The sequence below is a fragment of the Oryctolagus cuniculus genome, chromosome 6 (assembly GCF_964237555.1).
Source record: "Oryctolagus cuniculus chromosome 6, mOryCun1.1, whole genome shotgun sequence".
Lineage (NCBI taxonomy): Eukaryota > Metazoa > Chordata > Mammalia > Lagomorpha > Leporidae > Oryctolagus > Oryctolagus cuniculus.
Genome location: NC_091437.1, coordinates 59,674,718 through 59,688,542, shown reverse-complemented (window position 1 = coordinate 59,688,542; position 13,825 = coordinate 59,674,718). Strand labels below are relative to the sequence as shown.

General features: G+C 51.6%; 1 protein-coding gene across 3 annotated transcripts in view; it reads right to left on the bottom strand.

The window, feature by feature from the left end:
- The window catches only part of BNIP1 (BCL2 interacting protein 1), a 36,450-nt gene that overhangs the window by 11,986 nt on the left and 10,639 nt on the right, over positions 1-13,825 (bottom strand). Inside the window, exons 4-7 of one of the 3 annotated variants that reach the window (XR_516449.4) lie at positions 12,247-12,348; positions 10,408-10,526; positions 7,720-8,066; positions 4,748-6,144 (exon numbers count right to left, since the gene is read on the bottom strand). Coding sequence is in view for 1 of the 3 variants with exons in the window: in XM_002710383.5 (XP_002710429.1) it covers positions 7,870-8,066; positions 10,408-10,526; positions 12,247-12,348 (418 nt within the window). In the remaining 2 variants the exon portion in view is untranslated. Of the gene's footprint in view, positions 1-4,747; positions 6,145-6,328; positions 8,067-10,407; positions 10,527-12,246; positions 12,349-13,825 lie in introns of those variants that run through there. The other 2 variants (XR_516447.4, XM_002710383.5) reach the window with 2 other exon arrangements.

Here is a 13,825-nt window from a genome sequence, read left to right as displayed (position 1 = left end):
ACCTGTGCAGCCCCCGAGAGAGCCGGCCGGCGGTGTGCCGCTCCCCCGTGGAAGTGGGGAATGTGGCAGGGGGAACCGCCCTTCCACGGAGGTGGAAGGGATGGTAGCCAACCCGGGAAGAACCAGCAGTAAACCCGGGGAGGGCCGAGCAGATAAAAGAACAGCGCAGGGTCCTGTGTCGTTCCTCCATGAAGAGGGGGAGCGACAATTTGCCCCTTTGTGTCTGGATTATTTCACTTAGCATAAAGTTTTCAATGTTTACCCACAGTATAGCATGTATTGGAATTTTTTTTTTTTTTTTCAGAAAAGCCCACTGCTCCTTTGTGAAGGCTGACGATTATTCTATCATATGACTACACCTCATTTTGTTATTCTGCTCACCCTTCAGTCACTATATGGTCACTTTTAGCTGTTGGGAATAATCCTATATAGAGAGGGGTACAAAGATCTGTTCTAGTTTCTGCTCTCAGTTCTTTTAGGTCTGTACCCAAAGCGCAATGGCTGGATCATATGGTGATTCTGTGTTCACGCTTTTGAGGCCTTGGAGAGCAAGATGCCTGGATTGCTCTCCAAGTGAATTCCTTCCTTTGCTTATGTGGTGCTCAGGCACCACCCCACCCTCCAACTCCCTCCTCCCTTCTGCTCTGTCACTGCCCTACGCAGGGACAGGAACCAGTCCTTCTAGTGCCCGCCCATGCCCGCCTGCCATCCCTCACCTCTCAGCCCCAGCTTCCTTGGCCTCTCTCATTCCTGCCGTGGAGAGGATTCCAGAGACCCTGGAGCCCCACGACCTGGATCTGAAGCCCAGGTCCACCTGGCGACTGCCTGTGTGAACCTGCCTGGGCTTCTTTCTGGGCCCCGACTGTTTCTGCTGCAACACTGCCACCCACCTCCTGCTTGAGTGGGACACACGGTGAGAGGCGCACAGTGAACACTGGGTAACTGTATCTGCATCAGGATCGCATCCCGAACTTCACACTCTGAACTTCAACGTCACGCCAAGTGTTGCCAACTGCTGCTTCTAGGTGGTCTAGAGGAATCACAGCATTGGGCTTCCCAGGGGCCCTGGGCCACTCTTGGGTGTGTCTGCTGGCTCTGGGATGGTCTCCTGACAGGCTCATTTGTGAGGCTGCAGCAAGCTTACTCTTGGGTCTTCCGGGCCCAGCGTGGAGATTGGCTACAGGACACACACAGGAAGGTAGTGGGGCAGGCGTAGGGAAGGAGGGCATTCAGGAAGGCAGCTAAGGGCCCCGCAGCCTAGCAGCCCCTGCTACCCTGTCCTCTAATCCATCATGGGCTCAGAAGAGCCAGACCACGCAAACCAGGAGCACCCTTCGTAGAGATGGAAACTCCTGCCGTGAGCAGTCTTGTCTTTCCTATCAGTCCAGCAACTAGCTTAAAAGTGACAGGCCACAGCAAGTGTCTGGCACAGCACTTGAGATGCCTGAATCCTACACTGGAGTCCTGGCTCCTCCACTTCCAATCCTGCTTCCTGCGACTGTGCTCCCTGGGAGGCAGCAGGAGGTGGCCCAAGTAGTTGGGTCCCTGTCACCTACATGGAAGACCTGGATGGAGTTCCTAGCTCCTGGCTTTGTCCTGGTTCAACCCCAGTTGTTGTGAGCATCTGGGGAATGAACCAGCAGAGGGGAGCTCTCTGTCACCTCTCTCTCTCAAATTAAAATTAAATGAATTGGCTGGCACTGCAGCTCACTTGGCTAATCCTCTGCCTGTGGTGCCAGCACCCCGGGTTCTAGTCCCGATTGGGGCGCCAGATTCTGTCCCAGTTGCTCCTCTTCCAGGCCAGCTCTCTGCTGTGGCCCGAGAAGGCAGTGAAGGATGGCCCAAGTGCTTGGGCCCTGCACCCCATGGGAGACCAGGAGGAAGCACCTGGTTCCTGGCTTCGGATTGGCGCATTGCGCCAGCCACAGCGCACCAGCCGTAGCGGCCATTTTGGGGGTGAACCAACAGAAAAGGAAGACCTTTCTCTCTGTCTCTCTCACTGTCTAACTCTGCCTGTCCAAAAAAGAATTAAATAAATAAATATTTTTAGAAGCCTGATTTGCCCCTTGCTCGTTTTGCAGCCTCTAGTCATTTGCTGCTCTGGATTCATTTCACTGAGGAGAACTCTTGTCCATCAAACAAGATGGCAGGGGAGGGGCGGGTGTTGTGTCGTAGTGGGTTAAGCTGCTACTTTCCAACACAGGCCTCCTCCTATAGATGCTGGGCTGGTTCAAGTTCTGGCTGCTCCACTTCTGATACAGCTCCCTGCTGATGCCCTTGGAAAGGCAACAGATGATGGCCCAATTACTTTGGACCCTGTCACCTGGCCCAATCCCAGCCTTCGTGGTCATTTAGGGAGTGAACCAGCAGACAGAAGATCTCTCTGATTCTCCCTCTCTCTCTCTGTGTCACTCTTCCTTTCAAAAGATTTCCAGGGAAGGAGGGAGAAAATAATGATTTAAAAATAATAGGAAAGACAACATTTCACACTGAGCTAATGTGACCCATTTGCTTTTCTTGTGGACTGGGAAGGAGGGCCGTTGGCCAGGGCCTGCTCTGCCCTACCCTCAGCTCTCAGCCGTTTGAGAAAGTGCAGCCTGGGTTTCTGTTTCCTTGCCAAGCCCAGCAGCCTCTTCTCATCTTAAGCACTGTTTTCCTGAAGTTAAGCCCAAAAGAGAAAGGGGAATGAGGCCACTCAACTTTTGTTTGGGAATGAGCGTGGCAGCTATTGGGGTTACTGTGTGAGAGGCGCCTTACGTGCTCTTGGTCTAGGTTTAGTCCTTTTCTTTTAAAAATGTATTTGAGAGGCAGAAAGACAAAAGAGAACTTCCGCCAGCCAGCTCACTTTGCAAATGCCTGCAATGGCTGCAGTCAGGCTGAGAAGTCAATCCAGGTCTCCCGTGTAGGTGGCAGGAACCACTTACTCGAGCTATCACAGCTACCTCTCGGGGTCCACCCCAGCAGGGAGCTGGACTCAGGACCTGGGGAGAAGGACGGAACCCAGGCACTCCAAGGTGGGACGCGGGAGTCTCTACCTGCCTAGCCTCTTGTGCTCTGTTCCTCCCAGTGCCCCTGCCATTGGCTGTCCCTGTGCTGCAGACAAGGAGACAATGATGGAGAAGAGGACAGTCAGAACCCAGGCCTCTGCCACCAAAGGCTGCATTTTAATTGCTGCACGGTAGCCCATTAAAGATACAGACTGATCAACACCATGCCCATGGCCACGGTCCCCAGGGCTCTTGGTGTGTCGCCTGGGCTTGCTGTTGGGGACTGAAGGGACATTGGGGGTGATAACACCCACCCTCCCCTCACCCCAGGCTGCAGGCCGTCATTCCTGACAGCACTGCTGAGACTCCTGTCTGCTATCTCTTAGATTAGCCTCAGCTATTTTTATTCTGCCCTTGCTTGGGGAAGAAACACAGCTTGGGCCTACTCTGTGGAGGGGCCTGAGAGAAGACCACCATTAGGCCGGGAAGAAAATAGAACTTGTTTTACTATCTTTTCCTTCCTCTCCATATTGAGTTACCCTGCCAAACTGCCTTCAGTGGGGCACGGGGTGGGGGGAGAGCTAAATTCACCAACACGGCGTCCTGTTGCCAGCTCCTGCAAACGTCATTTCCAGGCACTGCTGAAGTAGTCTCATCTCTGGTTTGGGGGAACAAGGTTCCATGGGAGAGGGGTCTGCAGGAGAATAAAACACGCCTTTCACCCACCTTTCTGAGGGGCTTTGTCTAGGCAACAGATTAAATGGCCATAAACCAGGTTAACCAGAGAAAACCTACACTTAGATATGTGCTGAAGCACATGGAAAGCCCCACAAGCCGGAGACAAGAAGGGTTAGTGATGGAAGCTCACAGGGCAGTCTGAGCTACAGACAAGAACAGGGGCTGTGGGCTCCTGGGGAAAGTGGTGACAGCTGTAGGGGGGCGGTGGGGAGCTGAGGAGGTCTCCCACACAGGGGAGGTCCTTCTCCCCTGAGTCAGGGGCTGCCCTCCTCTTGACCCAGGTCCTCTGCTAATGTAATGTCCCTTCTCTACAAAATGTCTCTAAATAAAGCTTTTCAGAACTACTCCAGTATCTGGGTTTCTCGGAAAAACCAGCCCAGGATATGCCAGAGAAGATGTTGGGGTGGCATATTCTGGTCTCCCACAGACATATTCTGGGGTGGTGTGCCCCGAGCCCCAGCAGACCCCAGATGGGGAAATGGAAGTGCAGCCTGGAGAAGGGCCTGCTGTGGGGCGGGTGTCGGCCATGCACGCAGGTGGAGGGCCTGAGAGTCTCTGGGGTGATGATGATGATCCTGGGGTCAGGGCTCCCCTGAGAAGTGGGCACTGCTGACAGAACTCGGGGACCACTGAAGCTGGAGTCATGGAAGACCTTGGCTTTGAGAGAATACACGAAGGGAGGTGAGGGAACAGGATCTGAGCAGCATTTAAGGCTGAGAAGATGAACAGAGGGAGGCGCTGCCGAGAAGTAAAAGGAAACACAGAGAGCGTGGTTTCACACAGCCCGGGACGCCCTGGAAGAACTGCTGAGCGGCGGGCGGCATGGAGACCTCACGCTCTGCTCCTGCCACGCCCTGCCACGCTGGCTTCCTTGCTGTCCCTCAGCTCCGCCACCTGCATGGACCTGCTCGGCCTCTGCGTGGCCGCTCCCTCCTTGTGGAACCTCTGCCCTCACCTGCACGTGGCTCAGTCGCCTGCCTCCTGTCTTTTTTGTTATGTTTGTTTTGTGCAGAACTCCTTAATTTTTTTTTTTAAATAAAAGATTTATTTATTTGAAAGAGTGACAGGAAGAGAAAAAGAGACAGCAACAAGAGATCTTCCAACTACTGGTTCACTCCCCAAATGGCCATAACAGCCAGGGGCTGGGCCAGGCCCAGTCAGAAGCCTGGAACTCCATCCACATCTCCCAGGGGGTGGCAGGGACCCAAACACTTGGGCCACCATCTGCTGCCTCCCAGGTGAACTAGCAGGGAGCCGGACTGGAAGCAGAGCAGCTGGGACTCGAAGCAGTGCTCATACACAGAGTGCTGGAGTCATAAGCAGCAGCTTAACCCACTGCTCCACAACACCAGCCCCAGTGCCTCCAGCCTTTACCCAGATCTCACCCCAGTGAGGCCAACATTGACTACTCTGCTTCTCCCCAGGCCACTATTACCTTACATAATGAATGACTGCAGCTCCCTGACATGGGGCATCTGTTTTTGTTTGTTTGTTTGTTTTTGACAGGCTGAGTGGACAGTGAGAGAGAGAGAGACAGAGAGAAAGGTCTTCCTTTGCCATTGGTTCACCCTCCAATGGCCACCGCGGCTGCGGCTGGCGCACTGCACTGATCTGAAGCCAGGAGCCAGGTACTTATCCTGGTCTCCCATGCTGGTGCAGGGCCCAAGCACTTGGGCCATCCTCCACTGCACTCCCAGGCCACAGCAGAGAGCTGGCCTGGAAGAGGGGCAACCGGGACAGAATCCGGTGCCCCAACCGGGACTAGAACCAGGTGTGCCGGCGCCACAAGGCGGAGGGTTAGCCTAGTGAGCCGCGGCAACGGCCTGGGGCATCTGTTTTTATTTACCGTGCATCCCTAACACAAGTGCTTGGTATACAGTAAGTGCTCAGTAAATATATCTTGAATGAACCATCTCAGGGAATCTTTCAATTCCTTGACTGTCAACTAACCACAACACACCTCATGAACTTGCCTCACTGATTAACAGTGAAAATTACGGCCACTTATGAAACAGATTTCAAAAACAAGATATAGCTAAGCATTGTACATTCATATGGCTTTTGAAAAAAATTTGTCATCTGTTTCTAAAAGTCCATTAGAACATTTCAAATGGAGAGAGACAATCACCCCACTCAGATGGCAGAGCAAATGTGGATACTGCCCTCTGATGGTTGACTGTGGGAGGGCAGCTTCTTACACAGCCAATAGAGTGGGAGGGCTTAAACCTAGGGGCTGACCAGGGTTGCCAGAATGAAGGGACTTCAGAAACTTCACAGAATAATGGAACCAAAAGGTAAGTTTGCTTTGGTGCAGGCATTTTGAACTCCACGTGTAGGTTTTCCACAGTATGGATTTCCATGAAATTTTTGAAGGCCTCTTCATAGGTTTTCAACATTTCAAAATGGGTCAAATCCAACTCTGTTTCAGAAGGCAAGTAAAAGAGGAATAAAATGTCAAAGGGAGAATCTGTAGGGAGAACAGAGCTCACACATTTCCATATTGTGAAGAGGATGTTGACGATTAGTGGGAAACAGTAAAGAAAAATGTTAAGACAAGAAAATCCTAATGTGATAACATCCATCTGCTGCACTTACAGCTGGAATCCGAGGGGGAATTTCCCATCTGCACTTTATTCTTGGCTTTAATTGGACTATAAATAAGACACATGCTCACATAATTTGCACGCGTGTCTTCTGGGGCCTGGATTGTTTAAGGATGATACATAGAAAATGTGTGTCCACACACACACACCAACTCAGAACCTACTTAAAAGGCTTGTCTGGGGCATGCAAGCAGTCTCAACTTGGTCCCTTGATGATCCGTCCCTTCATAACTGAGGCCTTAACTCCAGATCCTGCTCAAAAAGGTTTAACGCAGAACCGCTACTGCCTTCTGGAAGCCCATGACTATGTTGCAAGAAACCTCAGGGGCCAGAGCCTGGGGGTGGCAGCACTTGGGAAGCCCAAGGCGAGCCCAGTCAGAAGGAAGCTGCACTTGTTATTTCATCTCCTTTTGACTCTCAGATTGCCTCTAAGAAGGCGGATATTACCGCCACTGTACAGATGGGGAAACTGAGGCTCGGCTATATAAAATAACTTGTTTACGGTCATGTGGTCCCTTAGCAGTAGAGCAAACACTCAAAACCAAGTGTCTGAGCCAGGGATCTGAGTTTGTTCTTTCCACTTTCCCTTCTGCTTCCACATCGCCCTGCCAGGTCCCCTGGGGCTATAAATAGTGGGGGAGGCTGGGATTTCAAGTGCAAAGGCAGCCAGGCCTGTAACACAAGGAATACCAACATGATCAGGGCAGGCCTAGCCCGGGCCCAATCCCTCTGGCCTTAGCTTCTCCCTCCGTGGTTACACTTAGTCTGGACTCCAGAGAGAAAGGCATGGGTCCTTTGTCACTGCACGCTCTGGGCCCCACCAGGCTGCCGTGCTAGAGGGCAGAGTCCAGACGCAGGCTGAGGCTCCTCCCGCAGGGCTGCCTGCCTTCCCCAGAGCCCGCACCCACCTTATTTCTGCTGCTGCTGGAGGGAAGGGCCAGGCCTGCTGGTGCACGTGTGGTGCTCAGCAGTGTCTCTGCATCACACCACATGTGGCAGCTGCTTAGTCACTCTCTGCTGAATGAATAAACAACCCAAGTTCACACCCTAGAAACCTGGCTATCAGGAAAAGAGCCACACAGATCCCCAGAGGGAGACCTTCTAACACCAAACGCATGACGTCCTATTAAATAGTCAACGTTTACTTATGGAACAGGAATGAGTTTTCTCATCCTTTTTGTCACCTCTTCTCTCCACCAGATCCAGCCTTGAAGGCCCTGGCAGGGAAAGGGAGAGAGGAGCCTCAAGTCCCAAAGCTGGGATCTTAAACACCATGAGGCAGCCACCCACAGTCACGACAGCACAGTGAGCAGGGAGTGCCTGTGTCCCACAGGCATCCGAGGATGGCCTCGTAGTGATAGGATGCCCCTGCCACAGGACAAGCCACTTACAGAAAGCCGACGTGCTGCCTCTTCATCAGACCTGCTGAGCAGCCAGGCAGCTGGCTGGGGTGGCTCAGTTTGGCAGCCTGGGCTGGAGCTCAGAAGCCTGGACGGATCCTGAAACAGGAGCTTAGGGGCCAGAGCTGGCGGCCCTCAACCTCACAGAAAGGGGAAGAGCCGCTTTTTCACAATATAGAGGACTGTGGCGAGGAAAAGGGCCAGGGCAAGGAAGATGAGCAGCTTGTCTGTCAGCTCCCGGCGGTTGTACTTGGTGATGAGCTTCCGGCCCAGCTGGATGGTCCCCGACATGGACTTGAATTCTTCATTTGCATCTAGGATGGTTCGTGAAGAGTTGACTGAAATGGAAGAAGGAGGGAGTCTGATTCAAGACTGCACAGCACCTAAGCCAAAGAGCCTGCTCTGCTGCTCTTAGGGGCCAGTAAGACACACAGCTCTGCAGCCGGTTCCTCTGAGCCAGATGGAGGCCATTGCTGTGAGCACAGAGGACAAGTACCTACCGAGGAAATGCTCTTCCCCAGGCCCCATCCAGCAGCAGAGGAGGGGCTTGCACACAGCTTGGAAGGAGTCCTCAGTAGGGAGACAGGGAGCAGTGGGTGCCTACCTCATCACCCGCCTCGGCTCTCTGAAACCAATACCCACCAGCCACCCTACCCACTTCCATTCCCCAAACCAACATGAGCCAGAACTTGATAAGGAAAAACCATCAACAGACTTTTGTTTTTATACTTTGGATTTTGAGCTATCACAAAAGACAGAACAATGCCCTGAAATACAACATACCCTTCCCCCACACCCAAGAACTGCCAGGCAATCCTGTTCCCTCCTGACCCCCAGTCAATGCCCCCAACTCCTGCAATATTGCAGCAAATCCCAGACACCACATCCTCAATAGGCTTTTTTAAGTTGTGATCCTAACAAGCTTTTAAGTCCAGGCAAGGATTAAGACCTGCACTTTTCTGTCAATGGCTTTCTCCTCTACCAAATGCACCCAAGAACAACCTTCACACTAGGGGGCCCTCTCAACACCCCAGAAACCATCAGCATGAGGGGTATCCTGTTACCCTTTGTGCAGCATAAACACCTGAGACTCAAAAGCCAAATTGTCTCCAGCCTCTCACTTTCTCCAGGGTTTCTTAAGATACAGGCCGTGCCCATGGAGCATGCTGGAGGAAGTGACTGCTGGTTTTGAGCCAAGTTTCTTTTTCTTTTTTTTTTTTTTTAATTTATTTGACAGGTAGAGTTAGTGAGAGAGAGAGACAGAGAGAAAGGTCTTCCTTCCATTGGTTCACCCCCAAAAGGCCGTTACAGCCGGAGCTACGCTGATCCAAAGCCAGATCCAGGTGCTTCCTCCTGGTCTCCCATGCAGGTGCAGGGCCCAGGCACTTGGGCCATCCTCCACTGCCCTCCCGGGCCACAGCAGAGAGCTGGACTGAAAGAGGAGCAACCGGGACTAGAACCCGGCGCCCATATGGGATGCCAGTGCTGCAGGCGGAGGATTAGCGAAGTGAGCCACAGCGCCAGCCCCCAAGCCAAGTTTCAAACACAAGGTGTGACCCTGGGTTACTTGCTTGCTGTGCTTTAGCTTCTTCCTGTTTCAATGATGCACTGAAAATAAAGAGTTCCTTAGGACCAGAGTTGTGGCACAGCGGGTAAAGCCACTACCTGTGATGCCAGCATCCATATGGGTGCTGGTTTGAGTTCCAGCTGCTTCACTTCCCACCCAGTTCCCTGTTAATAGCATGGGTAAAGCAGCAGAAGATGGTCCAAGTGTTTGGGTCCCTGCTACCCACATGGGAGATCCAGAAGAAGCTCCTGGCTCCTGGCTTCAACCTGGCCTAACCCTGGCCATTGTAGCCATCTGGGGAGTAAACCACTGGATGGAAGATCGATCTCTCTCTCTCTCTGACTCTCCCTCTCTATAACTCTTTCAACATAAATAAGATAAATTCTTAAAAAAAAAAAAAAGAATGAGTTCCAAATTACAGATCATTTTTAGGGGTCATAATGGTACCGCAGTTCTGGGGTATTTTATTTTGTGGCCCCCCTCCCCAACTCAAAGAGGCCTTTTTCTTTCACAGACACTGAGGGCCAGAGATGATGTCTGGGGTTTGGTGACAACAATCTCCGAGGGGGAGGAGCGGGGAGGGGAGGGCAGAACAGAGCCAGGCACTGCTGACTGGGATTCTCGACGCCCTACTCTCCTCTTCAGTCTCTGTGAAACGTTCAGATGGGAGTCAAGGAGTTAGCTGTTTTTCTGTTTCCCTGTCTGGAAGGATCTCAGAGAAGCCTCCAGTGTTCCTAGCAGGCCAGCCAGTGGCCTTTACACAAAACATCTCTTGGGCAACAATTCCTACACCTGCCTGGACATAAAGTCCTCATTGTCCTCACTGAAAACCAGACCTCAGCCAAGCCCTGCTGATACCCTTGCTCCAGGACAGGGCTGGGGGTCTCTGTTGTACACAGAGCCCCAGGGAACTCTTCCACTGCAGGGGCATCCATGGGGTGTGGGGGGCTCCTAAACTGTTGTAACTGGAAAGAGAAATAGAGTGGCACCTCACCACCGCGGTGAGGAAGCTGCCGCGGCAGAGGGGCAGGAGCCTGGGGTGCAGCTGGCCGGGCAGGGGCTGTGGGGTCAGTGTCTCTGGGAGAAGCCTCTTACTCTGGGCCCAGCTTTACCTAGGGTATGCATGGTTTCCTCACTCTGCTGGACCTGCTGGGACATCATCTTGCTGATGCCCATGAGGCTCTCGGTGATGGCGCTGGACGTCTGGGCCAGGCTCTCCTTGGTGGTTTTCCTAAAAGTCACAAGGAGAAGGAGGACAAATGTCAACAAAAGCCTCGCAGCAAGCAAGTCTCATGTTCAAATGAAACCCTATTTTTTACTGATCAAATGAGCAACTACGCCTTAAACTATCAGTCAGTGCCAGCCAGGGGGTGCAGAGACCACCATCTTGTAGACTGGAAGAACATAAACTGGGCTGCCTTCTGAAAAGAACTTGCTCGCGTGTACCGGGAGCCTTAGAGATGGTCACTCCTTTGACTCGATCATCTCAGCCCTAGGAGTTTCTTCAAAGGGCATTTCTAAAATGTGGAGAAAGCCTTATGTTCTCAGATACACCCCAGGGTATAATTCATAAGAACAAAAAGCTAGAAATGTAAACATGTAACAGGGGATTGGTTAATACAATAGGATACTATAGACTATTCAAATTAGGTTTAAACATTTTTTAAAAAATAAGCAAGTTGCCGACACCGCGGCTCACTAGGCTAATCCCCCGCCTTGCAGCGCCGGCACACCGGGTTCTAGTCCCGGTCGGGGCGCTGGATTCTGTCCCGGTTGCCCCTCTTCCAGGCCAGCTCTCTGCTGTGGCCCGGGAGTGCAGTGGAGGATGGCCCAAGTGCTTGGGCCCTGCACCCCATGGGAGACCAGGATAAGTACCTGGCTCCTGCCTTCGGATCAGCGTGGTGCGCCGGTCGCAGCGCACTGGCCGCGGCGGCCACTGGAGGGTGAACCAACGGCAAAGGAAGACCTTTCTCTCTGTCTCTCTCTCTCACTGTCCACTCTGCCTGTCAAAAAAAAAAAAAAGGCAAGTCATGACCCGGGAAAGAAGTGGAGGATGGCCCAAGTCCTTGGGCCCGTGCACCCATGTGGGAGACCAGGAAGAAGCTCCTGGCTCCTGGCTTCGGATCGGCACAGCTCCGGCCATTGCGGCCATTTGGGGAGTGAACCATCCGATGGAAGACCTCTCTCTCTCTCTCTCTGCCTCTCCTCTCTCTGTGTAACTCTGACTTTCAAATAAATAAATAAATAAATCTTTTAAAAAAATAAGCAAGTCTTTCTGCTATAATATTAAATGAAGAAGATACTAAATATTAAGGGCCAGTGTTTGGTCAAGGGGTTAAGATGCCTGTATCCCATATTGGAGTGCCTGGGTTCAGATCCCCACTCCACTCCTGAATCCAGCTTCCTGCTAATGCATGCCCTGGAAGGCAGCAGGTGATAGCTCAAGTACTTAGGTCCCTGCTACTCACATGGGAGACCTGGACTGAGTTCCCAGCTTCTGGCTTTGGCCTGGCACAGTCCTTACCATCAGTCATTTCATGAACGAACCAGTGGATAGGGAGTTCTCAAATAAATAAATATATATATTTTTAAAGATACTAAATTTTACATAGGGTATGATTTTATAAATATGAAAGAAAATATAATGGGAGGAGACAATATTCCAGAATGTTCATTAGTAACAATAGCTTATTTCCATTTTGTAGGTCATACTTTTATCTTACCAATTTATTACAAATAAGCATTTACTTCTTTCAAACCTTTAAAAATATTACTACTTATATAGTAATATATATATGTACGTATGTGTGTATATATATGTGTGTGTGTGTGTGTGTGTGTGTGTATATATATATATAAATTAAAACAAGAGGCTATTCCTTCTAGCGGGTTTCACAGTTTGCCCATTGTTATCTATTCTGTTATCAGAGAAAACACAAAAAGACAGATACCTTTGCCTCAAGAGATCCCCTCCCTGGAGAAGTTCTGCTTTCTCTAGATTGTCGATGGCAATTTTGCAAGTGAGATTAGCTTTCCTCCACGAGGTCTGATTGCTGGAATCACAAGGGTCATGCATGAGTTTCTGTCCACTCCCCCAGGCTGTTAGTTCCAGTCACAGCAGCTCCTTTGGCAAAGGAGCAATGGGGAGGCCACCCAGGTGCACGCAGCCCTACCTCTTGGTTGCCCAGCAACTGCTCGAGCTCAGGCCCAGCTCAGCTCTCACCTGGAACCCGCAGCTCCCTGCAGTGTTCTATAGCTGCCCTGATCCCCCAGGCAGCAGCCTGCAGTGACATAAAGCACGGATGGCAAGGAATGACATCACAAGACACAAGTCAGAGCAGTAAAGCCTTAGAAGTCATTGTCAGGGGCCTGTGTGCCCAGCCAGCAGGTCTGGCTGCTACCCTGCAGCTGGGCACACAGGCCAGAAAAGTGACTGCCATGGCTTTACAGCTCTAACTCGGGTCTGGTGATGTCCTTCCTTGATGACCGTAACTTTCTCATCCTTCTATCTCCAAAACAGAAGCAACTGTTTTGGTCCCTCCACTGCTGAATTAATGTATGTTTCAGGAAGTAAAAAGATCACAAGGAGCCATTATTTCTCAACAGTTCTTCAAGATTTGCTGTTTCTTACACACTACACACCAATCACAGACAACACACACATGCTGTACAGCAGGGTCCTGATGGACATGATTTGTTTCCCTTCCAAGAGACAACTGAAATTTGGTGGACACCTCCCTGAAGTTAGCAATGTAGCATTTGTTGACAGACTACACAAAAGCTGATTTGTGTCCTGTGCTCCAGCTCTCTTACACAGCTCAAATCCACTGTGCAAAGCCCTGGAAATGTTCAGAAGTTAAGCGACAGAGTACAAACTGACAGGGCGGCTTTCTCACAGCACCCCGGCGTGCTGAAGGTCTTCAAAGGGGCTCTCCGTTGTGCAAGCAGCACCTGCTCTGCCTTGTCACACTTGCCACTTAACAAGAAACAATCACATCTTCAAAGCATTAGCAAGGGAGTTCCGCAGGCCCTGGGATGTGGAGGAGTGAGTGACAGGGCCGTTGCCCGCCTGCCTGGGGCTCGCAAGGAGAAAGCCACATGAACAAATCCTGTCCATTGTGACCAGCATGACAACCCGGCAAGCACAACTACTGTTTCCATACAGCGGCCAAAGCATGAACCTCCTGTTCTCTCTCCTCTGCCTTGTAACTCCCTGTGGCGAAGGGCCACTCCCAGCATCAGGCCCGTGCTAAGCTCATGATGTCTGGTGTAACTATTTGACTCTTCCTTACTCAGTGTTTACAGCGTGTGCGATCTCGGTGGCTCGGGAAAGCCACAGCCATCACCACATGGAGTTATCACACTGAGCCACACACTAGCGCACTGCTTGCCACTCATGAACCCCTCCCTACTCATGCTTGCTCCACCCTGCCCGAGTCTCCCCCTGTGGCCCATGTCACACACAGCTGCTGTCTGGTGGGGGAGGAGGAGCTCATGTCGGAGAATCACTCAATGTCGAAGCCAAGCCAT